The sequence below is a fragment of the Eublepharis macularius genome, chromosome 5 (assembly GCF_028583425.1).
Source record: "Eublepharis macularius isolate TG4126 chromosome 5, MPM_Emac_v1.0, whole genome shotgun sequence".
Taxonomy (NCBI): domain Eukaryota; kingdom Metazoa; phylum Chordata; class Lepidosauria; order Squamata; family Eublepharidae; genus Eublepharis; species Eublepharis macularius.
In genome coordinates, this window is record NC_072794.1 from 130,152,526 (window position 1) to 130,180,206 (window position 27,681).

The following is a 27,681-nucleotide window of genomic DNA, read 5'->3' on the forward strand; positions in this document are numbered from 1 at the left end:
ATGGAACTATAAGAGTCAGCAAGGCCATAAAACTTAACAGTTGTTGAATTTGCTTTGCATTTTGGTGCCTCTGTGAAAGGACCTTCTTTAGGGTGAGGAGAAATGTAACCTTTCCGGAGTAGGGAGGGCAAGAGCTAACAAAGAGTCCAAGACTGCCCCCACAAACATCACTTTTTGGCAGGATACCAGGCATGACTTCTCCACGTTGACCTTCAGGCCCAGCTTGTGGAGGACGGCAAGAACTAGAGAAATGTGCTGGGACAGTCTTGCCCACTAGAAGCCAATTGTCGAGAGAGAGAAAGATGGTGCACCTTTTTTCCCCGAGATGGCTGACCACCACTGGCATGATTTTTGTAAATATATGGGGGAGGGGGGTGATGAGAGACCGAAAGGAAGGCCTTTGTACTGGTATCGTTTGAATCCATACTGAAAACGAAGGAACTTTCTGTAGCGAACATTTATTGACACATGGAAATAATCATCTTTTAAATTGACAGTAACAAACCAACCGTAGCTTCCCAATAGGGATAAAACGTCTCTCAATGGCAACATTTGAAACTGGCAACTATAAACTAATTTAGGGGACAAAGGTCCAAAATGGGATGAGAGCCCCTAACTTTTTGTCCACAATAAAGTAGCAGGAAAAAATCCCGTTGGAACAATCAGTTGGAAATGGTTCTATGGCCCATTTGGCCAACAAGGACTGCACTTCCTCTAAGAGCAAGGCAGCAGAAGAAAGGGTTGGACAGAGGAGGAATGTTGGGGGGGGGGAGTTGCCTTGAACTCTAGTTGTGTTTGATTATGGTGATCAGAGAAAGGGGCTTTCTCTTTGCCTACCTATATACCAGGCACCTGGTCTTTTCAGTTTTGATTGCAGGTGGAAACATTTCTGTTTTGCCAGGCATGTCATGTATGTGTTTGTTTTCTCCTTGCTATCTTGATTGGTTGTGCTGTATTGTGCAGCTGTTGATATTGTGGTTCTATTGATTTTAGTGACTATTGATGATATTGTAACCATAATTTTTTTTAATTGGTAGCTGCCTTGAATTTGTTTGGGAGATGGCATAGAAATATTCTAAAAAGCCACCGTTTGTGCCGTATCCCAATCCATGAACGGGCATACCATCTCCTCTAGGATAGTCCCTATTCTTGTTCTGAGCTCTCTCTTCTCAAACACACTTAATATAATACATAGGAGATTAATGCAACCCAACATAAGATGTAAATATGTTGCTTTACAAATTTCCCAGATCCTTCAGAATGTCTTCCTGTATTCAGACTTAATGATCCTGTCTTCCTAGGTTCAAGACCAGCCATGTCCAGCAACCCAAGAGGAAGAAGAGGAGGAGGTGCGGGTGCTGACTCTCCCTTTGCAGGCACATCATGCTATGGAGAAAATGGAAGAGTTTGTATATAAGGTAATTGATTCATAGTCTTACCTGGTTTAAGTGGTCTGAGCTATTGTACTTTAATGCTCTGATGAAGGAGAGTTCCTGGGCACATTCTACGGTGCCCCTCTCCTTGTTATCCTCTTATCCCCTGCTGCCTCCTTTCAAGCAAATAATAGGGTTCTGCATGCAGCAGTGTGAGTACAGGCGTGATACAAATCCTCAAGCTTCATAAAAACTTGGACCGGTTATTACTTGGGAATGAGGTAGCTTGCTGCTGAAGCTCCTGGAGGTAACTCCCTTGGGTAATGGATTGGAACTTATAAGAAGTGCGGAGTTTTGAAAGTTTGAACAAGGAGGTTATTTTTCCCTGAAGCACCATTCAGTATGTTATGGCTAGGTGTGCCATGGAGGCTTCTGATACACTTTCCTGCTTGACAAAATAATGTTGCCATACAGCTTTGGATGTAAAGTGCTAGTGCACCAACTATTGGTGCCATCACGTCCAGCCTATATTGGCATTTCTGAATTATTTGGTTACTCTCTTACTACGTGCCTGTGAAGGTTCAGTGAGTGACAAGGGATTACCTTCTGAAGGGTGGTGTGTCAGGGTGACTTAGGGGACCACAGTTGCTCAATTATTTCTAGACGCTGGGCAGTTTGAGAGGATTCCGCTGCAGAGGCAGGGAAGATTTATATTGATTGATGCTCCCTATGTATTAGCCTGTGGGTAAAGGGCAAGTACTTGACCATATTTCACAGGGGAGGCCAATAACAGTTCTAGGAGTCTTCTAGGTATAATATCAGATGATTTCTCTTGTTTCAAAAGCTTACATGATTTGGTGTGTTGTAGGTTTGGGAGGGTCGCTGGAGAGTCATTCCATATGATGTGCTGCCTGACTGGCTGAAAGATAATGATTACCTGTTGCATGGACATCGGCCCCCCATGCCGTCTTTCAGAGCCTGCTTCAAGAGCATCTTCCGCATCCACACTGAGACAGGCAACATCTGGACACACTTATTAGGTAATTTCTAGATTAATGTTAAATTATTTTACTAACTTTTTTCTGCTTCCACAGGAGAAACAAGCTACAGTGTTAGGAGGTGGGCTGGACTTATACAAAATGGTTAAAAGCATCCCCTCCCCCTCCTTCCAGGAACTTGTTTTAACAGGCTTCACTTTAGATTGGAGTCTATCATATTTGTGATTGGCAAAGAATTTCCACTAGAGTAGAATGGCTGGAGAACTTGGGGGTATATATATTTTTTGGTCTTGGAGGTAATTTGTGGATGACACATCTTGATGACTTATGCTTGTGGTGCGTAGTCTGGATAATGGGGTTGGGGGAAGCTTTGGTGACCATCCTCTCTCTATACAGAGAGCTGGATTCTGACTTTCCGGTCTTTTTTAGTTCTGCAGCTCGAGGAGTACTTTGAGATGATAATACAGGAGAGTAGACACATAAGAGGCCAGGGGCACAAGAATGGAATGGCTCTTCATTTTTTCTGCCAAGGGCCTCAATATTTTCAGCAAGTCTGTGTGGGGCCCTGGCTTGGTTTCTTCTTATTTACCAACACTAATAATCATTTGGGCTGAAAAAATATTCTATATCCATAAATCCCTGGATAACAGTTGCCTTTTCTATTTTCAGCCTTGACACTGGTTTATGTATATTTTGAATTTCTGTCATTTATTACCTGGCAGTCTAACTGTAGGGCTTTTTACAGCAGCTTGCAAGATATAATAAAACACAGCACATTAAAAATTGCATAAATTCCTAGCTGGAAAAACTTGCAAGTCAACTTAGATTGACTATTAAATTAGAGTTAATTTTTCTGCTTCTGCTAGCTGCTAAATAGCAACATATTAGAAAAAAATCAAATGTATTCTTCATTTTTAAAGGAAAACTAAAATTTGTTAGATTTTGACCTGGATAAGTTATCTTCAGCGCCGGATCTAGGGTTCCCGTGCCCGGGGCAACCCTAGGCCAACTACCTCGCGCGCGCGCACAGTGCGCACGCGCTCCCTGCACTGCGCGATGACGTCACTTCGGTGACGTCATCATGCAGGGCAGAACGGCGGAGGCAGCGTGCAGGGCTGGGAAGCCGCCTGCGCCATTCGCCTCCCCACAGGTGAATGGCGCGGGCAGCCTTGCAGCCCCTGCGCTGCTTTCGCCTGCCCCGCAGGACAGGGGGCGGCCAGCTTGCCGTCCCCTGCCCCCCCTCGATCTGGCCCTGGATATCTTCACATTTGAAAATTGCCAATTGTCCACTGTACTCAACATGTTTCACATATAGTTGGTTTACCATTTTGGTATGTAGAGAGAAATTCTCAATCAACATCTCAATTCCATAAGCATCCTTTGAAATGCAGTTCCATTCGTTTACTGGATGCTAAAGACATTTGTCTGCTAATTTTTTTAAAGTTTTGATTTGAAGACATTTCAGTAGTATATTATAAGCATCACAACACTATTAACTTTCTGTGTTCTACACTTTATATTCTGTGTATTACTGTGAATCAGTTAAGTTGGTTGCTGTTATGCTTTCTTCCATCTTTTTTATTCTCACTGCTTGTATAGTAAAAACTAAACTTTTGAAAAGTTTTTTAAAAAATTCTTAAATTTTAAATATTGGGGTACTGAGGCTATTGGAGTTTTTTAGGGCTTTGTGTGTCTGATCTCCAGGGCTTGAGCTGTAGTTTTATTGTCTCTATATTGCCTCGTGGCGCACAGTGGTAAGCTGCAGTACTGCAGCCCAAGCTCTGCTTATGACCTGAGTTCGATCCTGGTGGAAACTGGGTTCAAATAACTGGCTCAAGGTTGACTCAGCCTTCCATCCTTCCGAGGTCAGTAAAATGAGTACCCAGTTTCCTGGGGATAAAGTGTAGATGACTGGGGAAGGCAATGGCAAACCACCCCGCTACACAAGTCTGCCAAGAAAACATCATGATGCGATGTCCCCCCATGGGTCAGTAATGACTTGGTGCTTGCTCCTTTACCTTTTTACATTGGTTAATCTCAGTACAAAGTGCCTCCAATTTAAGTTGTTTGACAATATAACTGACCAATAAGACTTAAATGGGAGCCCAAAGGCAGAACTCCGTCTTAAATTCTTCATCAGATCATGGTTCTGTACCATTAGTTCTTCTCTTAAACATGACATCCCATTGTCACACAGCAAGAAGGGAATTATTAGGATATTTTGCACAATAACCTTAGATACTAGCCTTATTCTTTATCACATGGCCTGGCCTCCACTGTTGGTGGTATTAATGCCATAGTACTGCAGATTGTAGGCTGATTTGAGCACTCCAGAGCAAGTAGTGTATTCACCACTGAATGCATGCATTTGCACTGGTGGCTCAGGCTTCCAAGGAATTTTATTATATCCTTAGTCATACATTCTTAGGAACAGGAAAACCACTTGCTTGGGAGCAACAACTAGTTATTTGGCAGTTCCTTCCAAAGTGAAATATAAGAGCATGGAGAGTGTTTTATAAAAATGTATGCATTTGTCTACACCTGTGTTCCCTGTGACTAAGTCAGATTCTAGCAAGTATACTGAAAACTCTGTACTGCTTTTCTCAGAAGACTATTATGCATTCAATAGGTTTTGTTTGTCTTTCTGATAGTCTGGATTTAGATAAAACCTTGACAAAGATCTGAGCCACAGTAAATTAATCTCATTAAAACCTGCAGACTGCTTTCAGTTAATCTAAAATAAAATCAATGGGTCATATTTAGCTTCTCTGGTAATTACTAGACAGGAAGTGAGACACGCTTGAAGTATTAGTTGCCATTTTCATGTTTACAAGGCTAGCTCTCAGAGGTACATTCTGTTAGGAAATAGGGATTCTTCTCCCAATATTTTTTTTCCATTGAACGGTCACAATTGCAATGGACATTCAAGTTGCATATTATAGCACTAAACTGCAAGGGCTAGGGGTAGAGAAGGTGTCTAAAGGAAGGAGCATTTGTTGACATGGGAGTAATTGCAGTAGCTGACGTACTGAACAGTGCTACATACGGTAATCCTGCTAAATACTGGTCTTCCCTTTGGATTAGCAATGATCCACAGGAGGATTGACATAATCCTTGTGATTTGTAGGTGTTAAGTGTAATAAACTGAAGTACATGATACTCCAGGTTTTGAAGCATACTTTGTTGGCCTATTTGTTGCTCCTTCATCTCACTGTATAAAGAATGATCAAAACTGTGGGTTAGATGCAAAGCTCATTTCCTACCTGCATGATGATCTTTGTGAATTCCTTCTTCACACCATACTCTAGCAATCTTCCTCTAGATCCTTTGAAACTTGGAGAACAGTATTTCAGGGCACAGTGGGCTGTTTTTATTGAGTGTATTGGGATAGCCTCATTTTGTATGGAGCTCTGCTTTCCCAGGCATTGAATAACAGCTTGAGATGCTGATTCTGTTCATGTATTTATTTAAAACATTTCTATGCCACCTTTCAACCTAGCTTAGGGTCCCTAAGGTAGTAAACATTTCAGATATTAAAACAGCTTTTAAAATACAAAAAAACATTTAAAACAATTAAACAAAACACATAAGCACACAGACAGAGAGGAGGGCTAATAAAACTTTGGAGGGCCAAACAAAGCAAATTCTCCCTACCTGGAAGCAATCAAAGCAGAGGATCTGAATGGCCATAAGCACTTCCTTTTACAGAATGCTGTGTATGTATGGAGTGTTCCATAAGGCATCTTAATTGGACTTTTAAAACATCATGGTCCTCATAATTTGTTGATTTCATTTAAAACATAATGGTCCTCTTAATTTGTTGATATAATTTGTTTTATTTAAAAAGCATTTATTTTCTCCTTTGTTAGGAAGCTCATGGAAGTTCCAGTTCCAAACTGTCCACATTAAAACTACACTAAAACTTAACAAATAATAAAGCAGCAACTGTACAGTCATTCTTAATCACCCCTAGCCAAATAACAGCAGACTCATTGTTGATGGCAATCTCTAGATCAAAATCCCATTTTGCACAGGTGCGAGTTGCATTGGAGTAGTGTTGCATGCATCTTTTTGCCACTTTTTGCCACTTCAGAAGTTGGTAACTATACAGAGAAAGTCAGTTCAAATTTTGATTTACAAAATAGATAGATGATTCTGTACATAATGGCTGTCTTATTTGGTGTACAGAGAGGCTGTTAATATGAATAGATGAGATTTGCTTGTAAAATAGTAAACAGAACTTGTGCCTCTTCCTTAGAGTGGCAAATTGCTCTTGCTCCCGAGCTTTAGCAATTACATGCACATCATTTTATCTGCAATTATTTCTACCCATCTTGGAAGGTGCAAGCGGGGGCGGGGGGGGGGGAATGAGGTCCTAAGCTGGGTCCTTTGTTGAGGTCCTGTTTCTTTGATTCTTAAGCCATGAGACTTCTCATTCCTGAGACAAATTAGGCTGACATTACACTGCTGTGTCCCAATTACAGGTTTTGTGTTATTTCTTTGCCTGGGAATTTTGACCATGCTCAGGCCAAATATGTACTTCATGGCCCCTCTTCAGGAGAAGGTGGTGTTTGGAATGTTCTTCCTTGGAGCAGTGTTGTGTCTCAGCTTTTCCTGGCTTTTTCATACGGTCTATTGTCATTCAGAAAAGGTGTCTCGGACATTTTCCAAGTAAGTCAATTGGTAGTAATAAAGATTTGACAAGATGTTAACTTTTATTCCAACCGTCTACTTTCTCAGGTAACCTCTTATTTATTAACACATTAAATCTTTTTTGTTATGTGATATGAAGAAATGTCTAAGCTGGTAGTGTTGTCTAGATACGATTCTTTAAATACATTGAAGCCCTGCCAAAGCTGTTGAGCAGAGCTTAATAGAAGTAGCATGTTTTAGCTACTTTTCTTTGCAAATATCTTCATGCTATGATCTGCTGCTATCTAAGTTCAGGAATTACACCTATTGATATGGAGATGCTTCCTAATTTTCTGCCCCTGGGGGTTATCCAAACCAGTCCCTGTGCAAGGCCTACCATGTTCTTTCCACTTGGCTAGTCCAGCAAACCAACTCAAAGAGAGGTGATGGGCTGCCTGAACTGGGACCAGAAGGTGTGGTGGGATTGAAGGGAACAGAGGTAAAAGAACACTAGCCCATTGACTCCTTGGAGCCCTACAGAAGTTGTAACAAAGGGAAATTCCTCATTTCAATGACAGTAAACAGGTTTATGACAAATGAAGGAGAGAGGTTTTGGGGGCCTTCTTCAAAATGAAGTTTTGAACCAACTTACCCATACTTACAGTGGTAATTAAATGAAGCAATTAAAAAAAATTCTCTAGCTGAAGTTCATGACATGCAGATCAGGCAGCTGTCATAGAAAGCCACCCAGTTTCTCTCTTGCTGCCATGGGGAAGTGTTTTCAGCAACTGTGGTAAAGCAGCAGAAGCCATGTGTACATACATGGTTCATTTTTGTGTGCATGTATGGTATCTGCTTACTTTATCTTTTGTGAGCCACCATGAATATGTTTTTTTGTAGATGGGTGGCATAAAAAGTACCAAATTAATAAAACATGCCTTGGTGTTTCTTTTAAAGCAATTGTAACTAATCACTGGTTCCAGAATTTGTAAGACATCCTGAGTCTTTTTTTCCCCTCCAGGTTGGATTATTCTGGAATAGCTCTGCTAATCATGGGGAGTTTTGTTCCGTGGCTGTACTATTCTTTCTACTGCTCTCCGCAGCCTCGACTTATCTACCTCTCCATTGTATGTGTGCTGGGTATCTCGGCAATCATTGTTGCACAGTGGGACAGATTTGCAACACCTAAGCACAGGCAAACAAGGGCAGGTAGGAGAGATTTCAGCTGATGTAGAATCAAGTCCTAGGGATTTATAACTCAAAAAAGTCAGATAAATTGTGGATGTTGACATATTTTTAAAAAAATACTCAGAATTCAGGGATGCTTGGGTTCCCTGGAGTGAAAGCTCTTGGGCAGCATGCTTATATTTTGATAAAAAGGACTGTGGAAAATGCATACTGTTCCTTTTCTGTTTGTCCCCCCTCCCCTCCCTCCGAGGAATGGAAGTGTAGAAATGAGCAGGCTAAACACCCAAGCAGAGGTGACAGGCAGTTGGAGAGAATAATCAAAACTTGAATTAAGTTGTTTACATCCTGTCAGGACTTGCATGTTCACATCTGGAGAGCAGTGAGCATGGACTGTAGTTTTGGTCCCCAAACCACCATTACTCTTAGGATCTCAGTTTCCATGATGAAAGGGCCCCCTACATAACAATTGCCAAAATATTATCTCTCCTGGAACCCAACTTTATTTCTCTTCCTTGATCATGGCAATATTGTAGGCTGTTTTTGCTTTGCCCCTTTTTTCGTTATATGTAGTTCACACACAAAGTGGAAGATAAAATTTGAATCTGGAAATATAGGCAGTGTCAACAAACGGGCCTCTCCTAGTCTGTTTCTTGGCTTTTCAAAACTTTGGTTCAGACATTTGGGCCTAGACAGGCAGCAGAAGAGAAATCTCTGGAAATATATTGAAGCTCTGAGCTGGCAGTTCTCGGAGAGATAAGAGCATGGAACCAAGGAAAACAAATACGGATGAGATCATGGGATCAGAGTGTTTCAAGGCCATAGACCAGGATGGGAGGCTCTTTGCTGGATTCCATCACATTAGCCAAAGGAAGCCCTGGTACGGGCAAGTTGCTGTGATTACAAACACGTTTCCACTGCAGAGAGACATGGTCTTATGTCCTAATAACACTGGCCTGGCTAGCACACAGGCCAGCAACGTGCCAAATGTTCAAGCAGCATTAGGCCATGCGGTGGGCAGTTGGCATAAAGCAAGGGTATTCATTCTGTTCTGGGCTGTTTATGGTATACTTGCTGCTTACATGTCATCTTGAGCACTGGACCTGACAGCCAGTTCAGGTGTCAGCTCTAAGCCTTTTTGTTCTTGGACTTCGGAGACCAGTTTTGGAGTTTTTGTGGTTTGATCTGACAAGGTAGCAACTTGGGTTAGGAAACCAAAGCCTGTACAGTATTTTAGGGTAGTTATTTAGTTTTATTTTCTTTCCCATCTTGCACAGTTCCTTTATTTGTAATCTTTTCCACAATTCTTAATAAACTTTTATTAATTATACTTTTGTGGTGTTTTGAGTTTTGGGCTTCAGTCTAAATCCAGTACCTTGTCCTAATTGACTACAGCTACCAAATATTTGTTTTTGTGGAACTCAGCCTGCAGGCATCCTATCTTGCAGGGCTGACTTCTTGATTAACACCCCAAAGGGCTGGAGACTGCTGAGAGGGGTCAGACTACTTATTTCAGATGTTTCATTTTAAATGCTCACAGATCTTGCTGTTCCTCCTTTCATAGGGGTGTTCCTGGGACTGGGGCTGAGTGGTGTGGTCCCCACCATGCATTTTACCATAGCAGAAGGGTTTGTAAAAGCCACCACTGTGGGTCAGATGGGCTGGTTTTTCCTAATGGCCGTGATGTACATAACAGGAGCTGGGCTATATGCTGCCCGAATTCCAGAGCGCTTCTTTCCTGGCAAGTTTGACATCTGGGTAAGTGTGACCTTTGCTAGGGACTATCACGTGCTGTGGCTCTTCTGACAGTGCTTGAACGCTATCCAGGGAACCACTAGGTTGTAGTTCTTTATCACTGACAGTGAAGTGGGGAGCAACATCAGCTATCCAAGAGAGCTACAGCAACTGCATCAGCATTTTGACTCTTGGAAGGTACTCTGTGTTCTTAAGGATCCCTTTGTACATTTGTTTTACTGGATACAGAGTGCATTTGTTTTAGTGAATGCAGAATACCAATATAGTGTAGCCTGTAACATGTGATGCAGGTGAATATTCCACAAAAGTCTCATTAGGAAGCTATTACTGGATTGGCTTTCTATAACCTATATTTGTGCTCTGCACTCAGTAAAATAAATGGATGTAGTCACCTTCTCAAGTTTTGTGGATTCCGTGTGGTTTGCTCAATGGATAAAGTCATCCTGGGACAAAAGAAAACAGGAACTGTTTAAGATGCAGCCACAAGTAAGATGCTTCACTTTGCCTCCATTGCTTAAGTGCCATCATTCATATATTGCTGAATGTCTGTTCTTTATTTATTTTACTTCATTCATATTGACCACAGCTTGCCCCAAGCTTGTGTGGCTGGTCCAGAAACTTCTTTCCTTAGCCTCTTGGCAAGGGACAAAGAATAGAAGACTAATGGCGCAGACATCTAGTTCATGATGGTTCTGTGTCAAAGTGATGGTCTTTGCTTCTACAGAGTTCTTTCCCCTGAGAGATGCAACTCTGGGCATACTCAAGTGAGAGAGGATTCATGCTTTCCTGCTCAGTATTTCCAAATCAGGTATCCTGCAGCAACAGGTATCCTGCAGCACATAACACCAGCGTTACGCCAGCTGCATTGGTTGCCAGTGGAGTACCGAATCAGGTTCAGGGTTCTGGTATTAAGCTATAAAGCCCTAAGCGGACTGGGACCGTCATATCTGCAGGACCGCCTCTCCCCATATAAGCCCCAGAAGACCCTTCGCTCAAGCAATAAACACCTGTTAAAGATCCCTGGCCCTAGGGAGGCCCTCCTGGCGTCAACCAGGGCCAGGGCTTTTTCGGCCCTGGCCCCAGCCTGGTGGAACGCTCTGTCTTGCGAGACCAGGGCCCGGCAGGACTTGTTGGTATTTTGCCGGGCCTGCAAGATGGAGCTGTTCCGCCAGGCATATGGTTGATGCTAGGCGGTGCCCCCCCCTTTGGTGGGGGGGTTAAAATCTTATGTCCTCCTGCCCAATGTTGCCTCTTGTCCTTCACATAGTTGCTGTAAAATACTTAGTGCTGCCATGTTCTTTGTTTTTATATTTGTATTTATATAGTTGTTGTATACATTTTAACTGAATGACATGTATTATTTATGCTTTTAATGGTGATGTGTTTAGTTGTGTGGTGTATTTTAAGTCTGTTGTGATCTGCCCTGAGCCCACTTGTGTGGGGAGGGCGGACTATAAATTGAAGAAATTAAATTAAATTAAATTAATGCACTTGTGGGGACACTGAGGAGGTTGTGTGAATGCACATATGATTTGGAAGAACTTTAAGCACGCAACCTGTGCTTATTACTTCATGTTTTCTGTGCATCACACTGATGGGTATTGACTAGCAGGCTGATGTACCTGGAGATGGATCTGGTTGTATCTAGGAGAAGCGAGCATTCAGTTTAATCCTTTATTACAGTCAAAGACCACCAGAATAAAGCATACATTTACAGAATAGTTAGAAGAATATATATACAACCGTTACATAATAATTTTTTTTTAAAGTAGCAAATGTTTCACTAAATTGATAGACTTTGGCAGCTGGACAGAATCTGTAAACTCTGCCTGAGATTCCAGGCTCAAGATCTGCTAGTGGAAAGGAGGTATACCATTCCTCTGATCCTCTCAAAAAAAACACAGAATATTGCCATTCTGAAGGATGTGTTTGCCCTGGCTCTAACACCGAGGATGTAATGCCTCATGAAAGTGGACAGGGTAGTTGCTTGGCTCTGGACTGCTGTAAATTGGTATTAAAGATAGTGAGTCAGTGTCTATTTTCATTGTGGAAACGGAAATTGTCACCCCTTCATCTTTTTTGTATTAAGTTTAGTATGTAAAGTATATGCAAAAGATAAAAGGGGTTTTGCTTTTGGATAGGAAGTTAGAACCAACTGGTTAGTCCCAGACAAATGTCTCTTGGTGAATTCCCTTGTGGTTTTGCAAGAGGTGCCTTATTAACTGTTTAAAAATGTCGAGTGATTTCAACATGGATGTTTAAGGAAGAGTGTGCTTTTCTAGCCTTTAACACTTCTTTTGCATTTCCACAGTTCCAGTCACATCAGATCTTTCATGTGCTCGTGGTGGCTGCAGCCTTTGTCCATTTCTATGGAGTCTCCAATTTGCAGGAATTCCGTTATGGACTTGAAGGAGGATGTACTGATGACTCTCTTCTCTGAGAACTTTAGAGGACTTTAGTACAAGCTTCCCAAGTGCTTTTAGTTACTTCTTTGCTAAAATCAAAAGAAGACTGAACTTTTAAAAAAGAAGTTTGGCATCGTTGGCAATGGCCATTCCTGGCTTTCCTTCTCTCAGGAAGATGGGATTGGGGGGTGGGGGTGGTTTGCCAACGGTATCTACTGGGTGGAAGTGCCTCCAGCAGCAAGCCCCTTCTTAACAAGTGAGTTGATTACTCACAGGAATTACATTCGTGTTTCCTGGACATTAGAGAAATTCTGGCACCTGGCAAAAAAGGAAAGGGGCTTGTAACCTGTTCTTTGATGCTGCACACATAACCCATGCTTGAAGAAACTCTAAATGTTTGTGACCCATGAGATACCCATTTCTCCTTTGGACCTGTAAAAGATAAGTTGCATTTGTGTGGTAGGGCGCTGGCAGCTCATAGCAGGAGAGCTCAGAGGAGGATGTGTAGGGCCATTTAACTAGAGATTTGTCTCTTTCTTGACAAAGTAATGTAAACCTAAAAAGAGTATTTAATATTTAATAAGCTTTAAAAAAAGTTGCTATCTCTCTAGCATATACTGGAGAGCTGTTCATGGTATTACAGGTAGGGTGTTTAGAGGATTGTAGAGCTGCTGTTGCTTTTATGACACGGTGACTGAAATAAAAGGTCTGTAGCTTTTAATGCTGGGCAGCTCAAGGGTTCAGCTCAAATGCCTGCAGATAATTTTTTTCTCCTGGAGGGACTGGATGGGTTTTCTTTCCTTGAGGCTACACAAATCATCCTACTGGGTCTGCAGGTATGGCACTTGCAAATGTTCTGTGCTTCTATATCATTGGCCCTATGATTATCTGGACGGAAGTGCATTGCTAATGTCTTGTGTTCTCTGCAGCCATTCAACCTAGTCCTCCCCCCTCCCCCCTTAAAAACATTCAAAAAGCAGCTTCTTGCATAGCATTGCTGACTGTTTGAAGCTCCTGAGTTTCTAAAGTCTTTTATGCTTTCAGATACAGTGGCTTCTGGAAGATAGAGGGGAAACAGGTGAAATGAAAATCCAGCAACATATACCGACTTGCTTGCACAGTTCTTTGCATTGTGGCCATGTTGGGAAGCATAAGGGGTGGACTGTCTTCCATCTTCTTGATGGCTTATGGTAGATCAGCAATTGTATGCCCTTCTTCTCTCTACCTCTTAGACATCCTTACCAGAATGATCCTGGCAGAATAGCCTTCTTTACTTATGTGCCTGGGATCTGCTTTGTTTAAGAATTTTCAAAAAGGTGGATTCCTTTTAGTATTTTAGAAGCGTTGTGCTTAAGCTTCTCCACCCCCTTTTAATGAAATTCTCTGGTCTGCTGTGGAGTAACCTCCTGTTGCTGGAAATTATGAAATTTGAGCTCTTTCTTCATTTCACCATTAAGATTTCCTTGTTAACATGTACAATTTGACTGTTTGGTGTAGTGGTTAAGAGTGGCGGGACTCTAGTCTGGAGAACTGGGTTTGATTCCCCGCTCCTCCGCGTGAAGCCAGCTGGGTGACCTTGGATCAGTCACAGCTCTTCCAGAGCTCTCTCAGTCCCACTCACCTCACAGGATGATTGTTGTGGGGATAATAACAACATACTTTGTAAACTGCTATGAGTGGGTGTTAAGTTGTCCTGAAGGGCGGTATATAAATTGAATATTATTATTATTATTCTCTTTTGCCAGCGGAAGTTGTGAGCTGGACTTCTCTTTCACCTGATAGTGGGAAACCTCCCCCTTTTTCTATAGGGGAGACCTCCCACCTCCCCACCCCATTGAAGTATGCTTTAGTCTTTCTCCTTTGTGCTTGCTCTTAGGCTGTAGGTAAGAATAGATGCTGCTGGTTAAAAGGCCTTGCCTGTTTTTATGCTAGTTATAGGTGGAGATGCACAAAAATTGTCAGTCTGGATTTAGTGGGCAGGATGGAAGCTGACCCTGCTGGTTACCTCTGCCCAATGTCCAGTTACAGGAACTATTCAGAAGTTCATATCATATTTTACAAGGGAGTCCATATGTGCTTGATTTTATAGCCTTATAGTAAATCAATTACTCCCTGCTGAAACCAGGTCTAAAATATGGTTAGTTAATACTAACACACGTACTGTAATACTAACACATATACTCTAAACATTGCTGAACGTGTCAATTCCAGTTCTATTTCAGCTTGAGTTTGGTGGGGACAGTAAGTGATTAAGTTGTATTTGTATCAAGTTGAAGTAGGTCTAAACCTCCTTCAAGGATTTAATGTTTTGTTGGTGCTGTTGTGCCTCACAAACTAATCTCCTAAAGGTAGGATCTGTCCCTTTCATCTGTCTGAAAGAATCAGCACTTGTTTTTAGTGACCTTTTTTATAAGAATGAATGTCACAAACCATCAGCTTGGTGAGAGAGGGCAACCTGTTGCCATGTGTATTGCTACCCAGAGGTGATTGAAGATATTTTCCCTTGTGTTGTAAAAGTCCTGTACGTTATTTGCAGTTAGCTGCCAATAGGCTAAGCAACTAAAGTGCAGTTCAGTGAATCATTTGAGGGGCCATTTCTGTGTAGTAAAGAAACTCACTAGCCCTCTAGAACCATTAATTTTTTTAAAGAGGAAAACCACATCTCTCAAGGTGTAGATGGTTGTCATGATTCTTTTTCTAAGTTATTCACTGAGGAAAACCCAGCCAGGTTTTCATTTCAATTACACATGTACTGTTTAAGAATGGTACTTGTGCTTATTCCTGTCCAGCAGGGATTTTATAAGAGTACTGCTCTTCCTTTCTTACCCTTAGTTCTGAAAAAGTGTGTGGCATACTATATTTTAGGGATTCTGGCCCCATACTTTCACCTCCATTCCGGCCACCCCAAGAAGGCTGAACAAAATAGACTGGTGCAATCTACCTCAAGCATACTAAAACGCTATCAGTTTTGGTTAGTCCTTTGCCAGATGCTTTAGAAATTAGATGCGGTTAAGCTATGGTTGAATCTCCTGCAGGTAACAGCTGCATTCTAGCTAGGTCTTGTTTTCTGTAAAGAGCTCTGCAAGCTTAACCATGTTTCTGCCAGAACAAACTCATGAACATTTTTTTACTTCTGAGATGAGCCGACTCCTGCACAATTCCACAGCAATTAATTTCCTTTCCATTTGGGAACTTGGCTGGTTCGCATTTTGGACTTCCTGTTCAATGGAAAGTATAAGAAATTACCCTTCAGTGCATAGTCCATGAATCCCATGCTGCAGGCACTATGACTAGTGCTTGCCCAACCAGTACCTGCTCAAGATGAGCACAGGACCAGCATATGTTGGGATCAAAATATCTCCCCAAGGGAATTCCTTAGCTTCAACCATTAAGAGGGCATTGCAGCTGTTCCTTTGCCTTATTTTTTCCATCTTCCTAAATAGTTTTTGTAGCCACGCTGAGTATACATTGTTGATTTAGCATTGCACACTAACTAGGAAGGTTTGTTTAAAGTTTAATCCTTAAGGTTGTGTTCTAGAACTCTTAGGAAAGTGAATGGATCCAATTCTGCAAGAGAAACTAACTGAAATAGTTAAATGTCAAGGAGATAGTAACAGCACAAGCATCTACCCTTAATCTGAAAAGTAGTATGAGCACAGTGAGTGGAAAGATAAAAAAAGTCAAGTCTTCTACAAAGAGCCCAAGAATCCTCATCACTTAAAGGAGATGAATTTGATATCTTCAGCTGATAATTTTTTGTAGATCTCAATTTAACAGGAAGATCAATCTTGTTACACTCACCTAAAATGGTATGGACTAGAAAGGATTGGGACAGTATTCCTGAGAAAGACGTCATTTTGCATGTTTTAGTACAACCAAGCAATCTTGAGTACATATGGCTTGTTTAATTGCTTAGCAAACAGAATACTACTATGGAAAGAAAAACAGAAAGCAGAGAGGCATTTTTGCAACCAGTAAAAAAAGTGCCGTTATAGTAACAAATTTTATTGCACAAAACCTTTGTAGCTGCTATGAGGTAGCTATTTTTTATGGACACAAAAGGCAGGTGCGAAATGGAACTGGAAAGGCTATTTGAAGGTAAATTGAGGTATTGCATACATTAACCGTGTGACTCAAATGCCCTAACCTCGCTAAAATCAGTGTCAAGTTTGCTCAGTCAAAGGGGGATATTAAAATTGTTAGAGGGCAAATGTAAGTAGTAAAAGCAAATGTAACAGAGAAATTTAGACAACTAATTAAAGTAACTAAAGAAAATCTGAAAACTGATTGTTGAGGGGATTAACAGATTATTGCAAAAAGACTCCATTATAATTGGACTAATGATAGAGATTTATTGCTTAGATGTAAATGTTCAAATAAGAGAAACAGATGTATTCATTATTTTCTGTTGGGTATACGCATAACAGTTTGGTAACTAGGGGAAATTAAATGATGTTCAGATGTTTGAGCAATAAATATTTTTAAATTAGTAGATCTTGATGACTGTAACAGTTCCAATGACTTGTCAGCTAGGAAAGATCTTATACTTGTAAAAATACTTCTGCAGCTAGTAAATTTTACCGAGGTAAACATAAGAACTGTAGCAGCTATTGACTTGTCTGACAAGGATAAGCTAGTACCTTCAGTGTGGTATATGTCAAGACCACAAATATGTTTACCACAGGTCTACATTTGACCTTGTTCATCTTCCTTATGTACCCTAATTTAAACAGATTGTAGAATTATACTGTAATAGATATTTATAGTGATAAAAGATACATAGAAAGATCAAGGAATGAACTACAACTAGGATCAGGATGTTTACTACAACAAGTTGCTTGGAACAAATAGCGTTATTTCCTATAGATTTCTTCAGGATTTTTCTGAAAAATCTAGAAAATTAGATGACACAGAGAAAAGTTCTAGCTTGGCTTTCCCCTGACATCTAATTCTCTGTCTTGGTGTGTGTGTGTGGGGGGGGGGGGGGTTAATCCTAGGAGTTCCCACTTTCAGTCTTAAATTGTAGAACCCTGCTACAGATTTTTAAGAAAACATATGAAGAGGCAGCAGATAATGCAAGTCAAAATCAATAATTGAAATTAACAAACCATTAAAACATCTTTAAAAGTTTCAAAGAGGGAAGGTACACTTATTGAACACAACTCAAAATAAAAATATATAATCAGTGTAACATGGTACAATACAGAGACAGCTGAATTAGCAGCAATAATTTTTATTCCACTGTGCACATTTACAAGCATACTTCTTTGCAAAACTGAACTCTGAGCAAATGGGATCATTACTTTTCCAGTAACAGCAATATATTGCCTGAAATTTTCACTGGACTGTTTTTATTCTACAAGGCAGCCAGGAAGAAAAGGAGAATTTTTTCTTTCCTTGTGCAATGACTTGGCCATCACTAAAAACAGGCATATTCATAATTTACTTAGAAAGTCCACTGGAAAAAAGAATGAGGTTAGGAATACCAGTTATAAAAGCTGTCATTGGATTGGAAACCTGGGGCAGAATAGACTTTGTGTGCAAGTTACATTATCTGATTGTCCTTAATACTCCATTCTCTTACAAAATGAGTACGAATCAAAGTTCAGTAGTTTCACCGCCTAGGACAATTCTGGAAGAAGTCAATTTACAATGCAAGATACTTTATGCTACAAAGTGATTGGAAATATTTCTGTAATGTTTCAAGGGACATCCCAATAAGAAGTCATTCATTCCAATAGCCTGATAAAAACCAAAGCAGCCCACTTTAGTTGTCTTCGTTTATTTAATCTGTCTGTATGCTACTTTTCTGCCCAACTGAGGCACCTGCTATGTTTCTTGCATGCTGTCTTCAGCCATCTAGTTCAATGCATTGTTGGCTTAAAAGTCAATGGCACCAGTGTGGTCAATGCCATACTGTAAAGGCCATGGGTTCAGTTCTTTCACAACTGTAACCAAGCTGTTACAATGTTAGTCCTCTTGTAACAGGATATAACTAAATGACTACACTGGTTTACAGTAATAGATTCCTGCTATTTGTGGATGTTCTAAATGTTGTGAAAGCTTGCATGAATGTCTGGTTGTACATATTCAATGAAAGGTCTTCTCCCGATGCTTGTTCTTTTACGAGTGACAAAATGGAAGAGCAGAATACCAGGAATCACTGATATTGCCGGTAGTCTCCAAAGGGAGAGGGCTGCAACTGAGAGGAGTCTTCTGAAAATGGAGGGCCTGTAATTTAAGCAACATTTTCAATTTATATTGACTATTCTGCAATGTGTCCGGGGTCTGAGCCCCAGCCCCCAGACTTGACAAGAGGGAACAGCAGGTCAACCGGGCTGACGGGCAAACAGAGGGGGCAGCCAGCAGCCAGCAGGTCAACCGGTCAGCCAGCAGGCAGTAGGTCAACCGGTCTGACTGGCAAGCAGAGGGGGCAGCCTGGGGACAGCAGGTCATCCCCTCCCATGGGCAAATGGAGCCAGAACCTGCCGGCGCCAGGGGCAAGAGGCAAAGGCCCAGGGCCTCAGGAGTCAGGGGGAGACAGAGAGAAGCCAGCGAGTCCCACTCCCCTGGGGAAGGAAAGGGGACTACGCAAGGCAGAAGGGGGCAAGGGCAGAGGGATTGGGGGCCCAGCAGTCACCCACCCAAAGACCTTACCTAAGGAGGAGAAGCAGCAGCAGCCCCAACAGCCCAAAGCCACGCCCCAGCTAGAAAATAGTAGCCTGGCCCAGGAGTTGCCAGAAGCCAAGCCACTCCAGGTGGGGCTATTGGAGGCACTCTGCAGGAAGCCCTGGGCAACCAGCCAAGGAGCCGCAGCTGGACCCACCTTCAGCCATCAGCTCAGCCAGGGAGGCCAAGCTGCTAGCCAGGGGACTGCAGCTGGACAGGCCTTCAGCAATCAGCCAAGGCAGGGAGGCTGGGCAGCCAGGGAACAAGGCACAGCTGGTGCTGGTCAGTGGGGCCAGATCAGCTACCCCAGCTGCAACTGCTTGGTGCAGCCCAAGACTGGGCTGGAAGAGGGGTGGGGCAGTAGAAGGAAGCCCTATAAAAGCTGGCTGGGAAGAGCCCTGTGGTGGTGGATGTGAGTAAGGAGTGATAATGTGGAGTGAGAGCGGTGCAATGCAAGAGTGGAGGTTTGGAGGAGAGTTCTGGAAGGAGGGGATGAAGAAGGACACAGGGGGCAAGCAGGCCAGGTTGAGCAGGCCAGCGAGTGGACTGAGAGGGAGTCTGGGTGAGGTATACCGCCCCTCCTTTCACAGAGCAGGGTCCTGCAGCATCCCTGGCCCCCCTATGACGTCAGGAGCAGACCGCCCAATGCCACGCCCAGCGGCAGCGGCGGCAAGCCCTGACACAATACATCAAAATTTGATATATTTTCCAATCAAGTATTTCAGTCATACACAGGTTATTTTCTATTTATGTCCTTATTAATAGACCAACCACAAAACAGTAGACACAGACTGAGTTTAGTTCAAAGTTGACCTTCAGCTGTGGCTAGTAAGATGCAAGCAGAGCTCTAGTGTATAAGTAAGCAAATATGGATTAGATCAGTGCTCTAGCTCTTTATGGCCTAGCTTACGTTCATTTATCCTATGGGTACTGAAGTTTTCACTTTACAACAGACTGATTAGATCAGTCAGGTATCACCAGTGCCATTACTGACATTTTCTTCTGACGCTGTCTCCAAACCAAAGCTAACCACTTTTAAATGTCACTGTTCATTAGAGAAAACGTTTAATTCTTCTATATTAATCACTGAACTTCCTTGTCTTAGTCTAGGAAAGCTTGATCACCCAGGGTAAAATCCAGCCAAAGTTAATCGACTTTAAAGTACTTAACAGCAAGAAGAGTGCTATTCCAAACTAATGTGTTTTCCATTACAAGGAGGTGATGTCTTATTTTCTGCTACTACTAAACCAGATGCTAAACACGGTTTGGAGGCACACTTCTCTTTCTTACCCAATAAAGTTTTCATTTAGAATGTGTCAGAATGACCCATGCCTGTTTCTGGAAAGATTACTGTTGTGATAAACATGCCTCCTTGAGCACTCTGTCTCTGCAATGGAGTGATTGTACTGAAAGGTGATTAGGAGGAGGCAAAGTCAAACTACCAAGTCATGAAAAGAGGTAGCAGGCAACGCTTGTGTGTGTAGATAAGCTAGGCTCATAGGATCCTTTGAATTTCCGATTAATGTTTTCATGACACACTAACATCTTTTGCAGAATACCAGATACCTGTCACAAATACACTTTGGATATTCCTAACACAGAAGTTAGCAAATCTCATCAGGTTTATGGCATCGTCTTTAGGTGCCCACATATTTAACCATCCCATGGGCACAAGGATTGTGGATTATTTCCCCTCCCCCACACAAGCCTGGAAAGTTGATACCTTGGGTTGTGGGATGCACACAGACTGGAGGGTTACACCGAGGAGAATGAAATAACCCCTTCTTTCATCAGCACAGCTTTATTGACAGAAGGAAGAGGAATTGTGTGTCCCTTTCTCACCCTTCAGCACAGCTCCCCACCTCAACGGACTGGATAGGATTTGCTGGGGAGTAAGTAAGTGAAAGATCTGCAGCCATCAGCACTCTCAGCTGACAGCAGTGGAACATGAGCTTAAAGTTAATTACATCCTAGGCCTCTATGCCTGTTGAAACAGTCACATCTCTCTGTTATATTGCTTTGGTCTTTCCTAACAAATCCTGTTTGTAAACCTCTGTCTACCTTTCAGAATATCCCCTGCTTACCTCAAGGGGAAGCCAATTGTTAATTCATTAATAAGCCTCTAAGGAAGCACTGCAAACATTGTTCCCTGAACTATAGCATATATCTTACCATTTGGAAATTGTGCAGATGCGAATCTTGTTAATAAGATACCCGCCCCTTCAATTAAAGCTAGAAGAATTCCTCCCATAGCTGCAGACCCAACCATGGCAACTGGTCCATCTGAAAGAGAGAGCATGGGAAAAATAGGTTTTAAAAAGTTTATAATGATGTGACATTAAATACTGTCTTACACACTGCTAACAAGGTTCAGTATTGGAAGTTTCAAACAATCCATGTTATACATCTTCAGAGGAAAGGTATAGGAGCTGGGAAGTTCATTTCTCGAATTGTATGTTTCATTTCAGTGCTAAGAATTCAACTTTGGTAAGGATGCAACAAAGAGTATTTTGTTCTTAATATTCTAATAAATGGTACATAGTTCCTTTGGAAACTCCAGATCCAAAACAGAAAATGATTTTTTCAGTGCACTTCCTTAATTCTTAGTACCCTTAAAGCCTTACTTCTTGCAGCTAATATGGCTCCTGTTAAGGCACCACTGGTGATGGAGTTCCAAGGATCTTCTTTTCCTCTTGCTTTCACCATACTGCAGTCAATCATGGAAAAAAGACCACCCCAGATGGCAAAGCTACCTATATGAGGTAAGAAAATTATTTAGATATCAAAACTATTTAAAACAGTGCTAACAGTTGCTTACCTTATTCATGTTCTAAGGTTCTGCAAACTCTCTTTTCAGAACATTCTTTTGAAAAAGAGTCATCCTGTGTTTTATGATTCTTCCAGAAAGTGCAACTATACAGTTTATGATGTAAGGGTGCTGTGGGTCAGTGGCAGAGCATCCCAGGTTCAATCCCAAGCAACTCCAGCTAAAGAATCTGGCAGTACCTGATGTGAAAGACCTCTGCCTAAGACTCTGGAGAGCTGTTGCCAGTCTGTGTAGACAACACGGACTGTATTGGTCCAATTTTGTATAAAGCAGGTTCATGTGTGTTCATGTAAGTACACATCCCAAAACTGGCATGAAACAATGCAGGCTTCACAGGCGAAAACTGGTATTGGGCAAAACTGATTAACGTGTTTACAATTAGGTAAAGAATAAAAAATAAACAGCTTACTGTCCATTAAGAGCCAATTCTTTAAGTGTTATATGAATAGGAATATATACCAATTCATTTGACATTTTCTGTCAGTTTTCCTTTAAATCTGTCAGTTTTCCTTTAAATCCAAGTAGGAAACTATAATATACAAATAGCACAATTACCTCCCAACTGTGGTGCTCTGGTTTTAATTGCTGTTAAACTACCCCGCAATCGATAATTTACACCCTGCAATAAATGAAAAAACACAATTGAAGCAAATAAAATTCAATGTAGAGATTGTCAATACTGTATTTTGCTTTATCTTCAATAGTTGCACTTAGTTTTAACCCCGAGATCTTTTGGAGGTTCTTGAGACTGAAATGATTCCTTCCCAACCACTTTGATATTTCAAGTCTGTAGATAGAAGTGGCAAATGTAATAGTTATGACTGTTGAGCAACATTTTGCAGGTTTGCAAAGGGTTTTTTTCCCCTGGGCCCATGTAGTTCTATCTTTCAGCCACAGATCAATTCACCTATAAACTTGGGGGGGGGGGGGCGGTGTATACTCAATAGACATATACAAGTTGTTTTGTAAGTTTTTGCTGGTGAAAGCCTTCATAACAAACAGCAATGGAAAGAAAAATAGTTTATTACCTGCACAAAAGTTATTGATTGGCATGATCCAAAATTACTGTTCTGCCAGCATTACTGTACTTATCCTAATGAACTAACTTACAGGATGCAAGCTGATTTCTTCCTCCCCCCATTGTTCATGAGGATCCCCTTAATTCTAGGAGCAGAATTACATGGGCTCAGTAAGCTGCATGGGGAGGGGAGAACCAGTAAATCCTGTTTTTGTTTTCTGGTGAGCACTGCTCCACTGATGGTACTTTGGATCCAAACCATTACACAGTTGTGCTAAAACTGAGATGGTTTTAAGCATGCAGTATTGGGTCTCCAAAGAGGTTCTTCCACACTTAAATTCTTCCACAGCCCGAAGCAGCAAGATTTTTATATAGCTGCCAGAGATGTCTCCAATTAGGAGACCTGACTGTTTAATACCCTTCAGTTTAATACTGAAGAGAATGTAACCAAAACTCTTATCCACAAAAAATTCTTGTCACTCACCACTGGGGAATTTCTGAACCCTTTGATGGCTTGAAAGATCCCACCACCAATGGCTCCCATTGTGAAGGCACCCCCACAGTCATCCACTATTCTCCACGGGCTGAGTGAAAGAGCGCACATGTTACTCTGCCATATAAGTATCACACCACTGCAAACACATAGTTCATATTCAACCACAACCTTTTCTTTGTCTTCTTAAAAATATAACATCTCTTTTCCCCATTGAATACACACCCAGATTATCTCCTGTACTTACCAAGCAAGTCAGTTCTTGGCAGGAGCAGCTTGTGAAGTGAAAATAGCCCTGAAGCAAGCCAAGCTGAGTGGTCCTTGTGGCCCTAAAAGCTAAGGCTGCAGGAATCACTCAGCTTGGGAGGGCACATATTGGGCAGTAGCTCACCCAAACCTTCCTCGCAGAAACTAGCAGAAGGGCAAGGAGACAGTGATATCAATTACCATTTATTTATTTGTGTTATTGTCTACCTTTCTCATTGAGATTCACTGAGCCTGTTTGGAGATACCTGCTGCTATTGCAGGTGGCCAATAACAGAAACCCTGGTATATTTTTGTACCCAACTGTTGTAAGTCAAGGGAGGTGGGGGGGAACAGTCAACACTCTTGGTCTTGCTAACGTATGGCATATGAATAAGATAAAAATTTCAGAAATAGAAGCTGCTACTGCATAGAGCCGTTCTTGGCTTCTTAGAATATCTGACTAACTCGAGATCCAAAACCAGTTAAGACAATTTATTGATATGCCATCTTGCAGTATCATCCTGAAAAGTCACATAGTTACAGTTAAGGGATTTTCTTGTAAGGATATAGCTTTAATTTCTAATCCCTTATAAATTTAATTGTCTGGTTAGGCCATGTTAAAAATGAGTCTTGCCTGCCTTGTTCTCTGTGCCCTTTCACACACTTTCATATTTTCACCCTCTGTTAGAAATTGCAATGTAGGTAAAAATAGTGAGACAGGAGGGTGTTTTGAGTTAATGACAGACATGGCTGCAAGAAAACCTTGGATATTGTAGTCTTGTCTTCCTAACACTCCTTTATCAGCCGAGAATTCTACCCCTCTGGTTCTCCAAAAGATAACAAGAGGTGCCAAAGGAAGTGTTAATTATTACTCTGTTGTAGTTTATATGACTTGATAACTTTTAGGAATTACTGCTAACTCTAGAATTTTACTTATACAGGCCCGTTTGTTTTATGTAAACTACTGTTCTATTATAAATAATTTCCCCTTATTCTATAAATGAGGGTGCTTATCTTGTTAGGTATGCACTTTAGCTGAATTTGTTTAAAGTGCATTGTTTGAGTGTTTTCGCTAATAAATTTTAATTGCCAATTATTATCTGCCTTGGTTTATTTTAGAGGCTAAAGTCTTGGATAGGGGCTCCCTAAATTGGGACAGAACAGCAGACTCCATTTTTTTAATAATAAAAACGGCCCTAGAAAACCGAGTGCAGGAACTCTGGCTGTCCTGTGGCGGCAGCATCCTCCAGAGGGACAGGCTGGCTTGCCTGACCTTCCCATGGTAGCGGCCTCTGGAGGCCGTACTGGCGACGACTCAGGTGCATCATCGCCAGAATGTCTTGCCTTTTACATAGAAAGATTATCTTTATCTTTTCTTTTCTGAAAAAGTCTCCAAGGCAGATTACAATATTTTTTTAAAAAAGCATTTTTTAAAAAATGAAATACCAGTTAAAATGACAACTGTAAGAACAAGCAGTGAGTTCACTCCCTTTTTAACATGCAGTGAAGCTTGCACAACACGATGACATCAGGGACAGGGGGGTGTTTGCCCCTGTAGTAAGCTTTACTATGCACTTAATGAGGATGATCTTGACACCCAGCTGGCAATTTCAAGTTGCATAACATAGTTTCATACTCCTGGGTAATGCCTGACAAGCATAACATCCACATGAATTCTGTCCTGTCTTTATGTTTTGCTGGTATCCACAACTTGGATAAACCCAAAAGATTCATGGTTGAGATAAGATTATGTAAATTTCCCTCTTCTGGCAATACCATATAAGGAACCTATGTAGTTCTTTTATACCATGGTGGAGAGGAAAAGATGCCCCAACATCACAACACCTGGGCTGTAAGCTTGGTATCAGTGTGAATTCATCAGCTGTACCCTTGCACCAACTCTGTTGCCAATTCTATGAGCAGGCACACTAGATCATAATATTGTGTTCTGGCAGTCAAGCAATTATGAAAAATTATGGGTCCTGTTAGAAGACTGAGGCAAATACTTCTATAAATTTACAAGTGGAGGACCTGCAAGGACTTGGGGGTGGTATCTCATTTTCCCCATCCCTACTATTTCCTTTTCCTGAAAGCCCTCATAGCCTCTCTCCTTTTCCTGCTTCCCACCCATCATACAATCTATCTTTATCTGCCCTCCTGTCTTCACTTTGCCCTCCTTTCCTCCCCCTGGTAGCATCTCCCTGATGGGGAACCAGCTAGGAGTTGTGGAGGGCACCTCACTTTCCGTTGTATCCCCCCTCCCTACATTACTTCCTGCTTTCCTTCTAGCAGTCCCCATATCTTCATCTTTGCCTGCTGCCTTCTCTCCTTCACATCCACCTACCAACCTATCTTTTATCTGTCCCCTCATCTTCAGCTATATTATTTACTTTATATCTCATTTTTCTCCAGGAATTGTTAAGGGAATACAACAGAACGAAGTTTCAGAGAAGTATATCTAGGCTAGAACTTTTTTTACTTGTCATTAATGTACATGGTACTTGTACAAAGTTTTTTTTTTAAAAACCCTACACTGCCTCCTTTATTGTTTTGAATAAACTGCTAAACAGAATATTCATAGGAGAAGGAAGAGAAAAATGCAGAGAACGGCTTATGGCCCAAGATAGACTCAACTAATTGATATTCAACTTAAGCCATATAGTTCAGACCAAGGTAGTGGTCAGTCTTGTGTGTTTCAGTACTAGAATTTCTATGGCTCAAATGTATGAAGAAATAGTGCATATTCACGCTCTCTTAACAGAAAAGGCATAACTAATCAGTACGTCATTCCGAGTATGCGCCTTTAGTTGAGGACATCATAAGTCAAATCAGACCACTGTTCACCTGGTCCAGCATTCTATGCTAGAATCCCGGCAACAAGAAGGCGTCAGGCTATCTGCCAGAAATTGGTCTGGGGCAGACCACAATCTACCCACCCCTACATAAGCATATCAGAGTTCACAAGCCAGCGTTAACCTGAAGGCCTCTTCATCCTCACAGTTACTCGGAACTGACACCCACTCGGCCTCTCTGGGTTGCGAGCAGCGCCCACACCTCACGCTCGCTCGTGGAACGACCGGGTGACCCAGTCGTTTCTCCCCAAGGTCGATTTCCTCAGGCAAAGGTTGAAAAAGGGACAGCAAGGCAGGGCCTGTCAGTGACGCCCGCAAACCCCCCGCCCCCCGGGGCCAGAAAGGAGAGCGCGAGCCGCTCGCCAACGGCTTACCAGGGTTCACGCGCGTACTCCTCCATCTTGGCAGCCGGCTTCTCCTCTGCGCGCGATAAGCGGTGCCGGCATGAGGATCACGTGATCCCCGGCACCCCTCGCTCTGGCGAGAAAGCGCAGCCATTGGCTACCGAGGTTCGAGGGCCGGGCTAACGCGTTTCGTAGACGATAAGCCATAGAGGTGAAGGGAGGAACGCCTAGAATGGCACACCGAGAATGAACTTCCGTTTAAATTAGAAGCGACAGTTGAGCAAGGTTCTTTAAGGACGCAGAGTGGTTGCTTTGTATCATCTCCTTACTCTGCACTGGAAATTTAACGGGAAACCTCTTCGGGTTGAGATCGAAATCGCCAGTCAGGATTGTTGCGATGGTATTTGAATCTAAGCTAAGACAGGAGTCTGGTGGCACCTGAAAGACTAACATCGTGGATTCTAGCACGGCTCACTTCATCAGATGCGTGCTACTTGACTTTTGTTTAAAGCGTGCATTTGATGAAGTGGGCTCTGACTTGGTCTTTACGGCGCTTGCTGCTGCATATCTTGATTGATCATGTCTACAGTATGCTTCTTTCCCATGCAAACAAGAAAAACAAACACTCAGAAATAGTAGGGGGAGCATTTCAATCCCCTTGACATTTAATAATACATTTTCAGTGCAATCCTAAGCATGTTTACTAGAAGTAGGTTCCTTTTCTTGCCCACAGACAGCCCCTAACTTTAAACAAAACTTCACACAATGTACTTCCTGATGCGAACATGGACTCTGGAACCAGGGCCTGCAATAAACTAAGATGCCAACTCTATCCCCATAGTCACTCTGACAATGCAATCACAGGACCTAACAACACCAGTTAA

The 27,681-nt window shown here is 41.9% G+C and overlaps 2 protein-coding genes across 3 annotated transcripts in view; one reads left to right on the forward strand and one right to left on the reverse strand.

The window, feature by feature from the left end:
- Window positions 1–18,047, forward strand: part of ADIPOR1 (adiponectin receptor 1) — a 35,564-nt gene extending 17,517 nt beyond the window's left edge. For both annotated transcript variants that reach the window (XM_054979687.1, XM_054979688.1), the window contains exons 4-9: window positions 1,302–1,418; window positions 2,242–2,413; window positions 6,856–7,042; window positions 8,025–8,212; window positions 9,753–9,946; window positions 12,255–18,047. In XM_054979687.1, the coding sequence (XP_054835662.1) occupies window positions 1,302–1,418; window positions 2,242–2,413; window positions 6,856–7,042; window positions 8,025–8,212; window positions 9,753–9,946; window positions 12,255–12,383 (987 nt within the window). In that variant the 3' untranslated portion in view covers window positions 12,384–18,047. The remainder of the gene's footprint in view (window positions 1–1,301; window positions 1,419–2,241; window positions 2,414–6,855; window positions 7,043–8,024; window positions 8,213–9,752; window positions 9,947–12,254) is intronic.
- Window positions 18,048–18,345: 298 nt separating this feature from the next.
- On the reverse strand, window positions 18,346–26,918 carry TIMM17A (translocase of inner mitochondrial membrane 17A). The gene is made up of 6 exons (XM_054979689.1): window positions 26,828–26,918; window positions 23,347–23,446; window positions 22,400–22,463; window positions 21,642–21,770; window positions 21,190–21,300; window positions 18,346–18,579 (listed from the first exon to the last, which is right to left on the reverse strand). Exons 1-6 carry the CDS (start codon window positions 26,851–26,853, stop codon window positions 18,509–18,511), a joined length of 501 nt encoding a protein of 166 aa, XP_054835664.1. The 5' UTR covers window positions 26,854–26,918; the 3' UTR covers window positions 18,346–18,508.
- Between the last annotated feature and the right edge of the window lie 763 nt (window positions 26,919–27,681).

Bases quoted from the DNA above. Each gene is read 5' to 3' on its own strand.
- TIMM17A (XM_054979689.1), bottom strand. From the start codon at position 26,853: ATGGAGGAGTACGCGCGTGAACCCTG. The intron at 23,447-26,827 runs GTAAGCCGTTGG...TCTTTCACTCAG, and splicing joins GAGTACGCGCGTGAACCCTG to CCCGTGGAGAATAGTGGATG. The intron at 21,771-22,399 runs GTAATTGTGCTA...TACCTCATATAG, and splicing joins CAGAGCACCACAGTTGGGAG to GTAGCTTTGCCATCTGGGGT.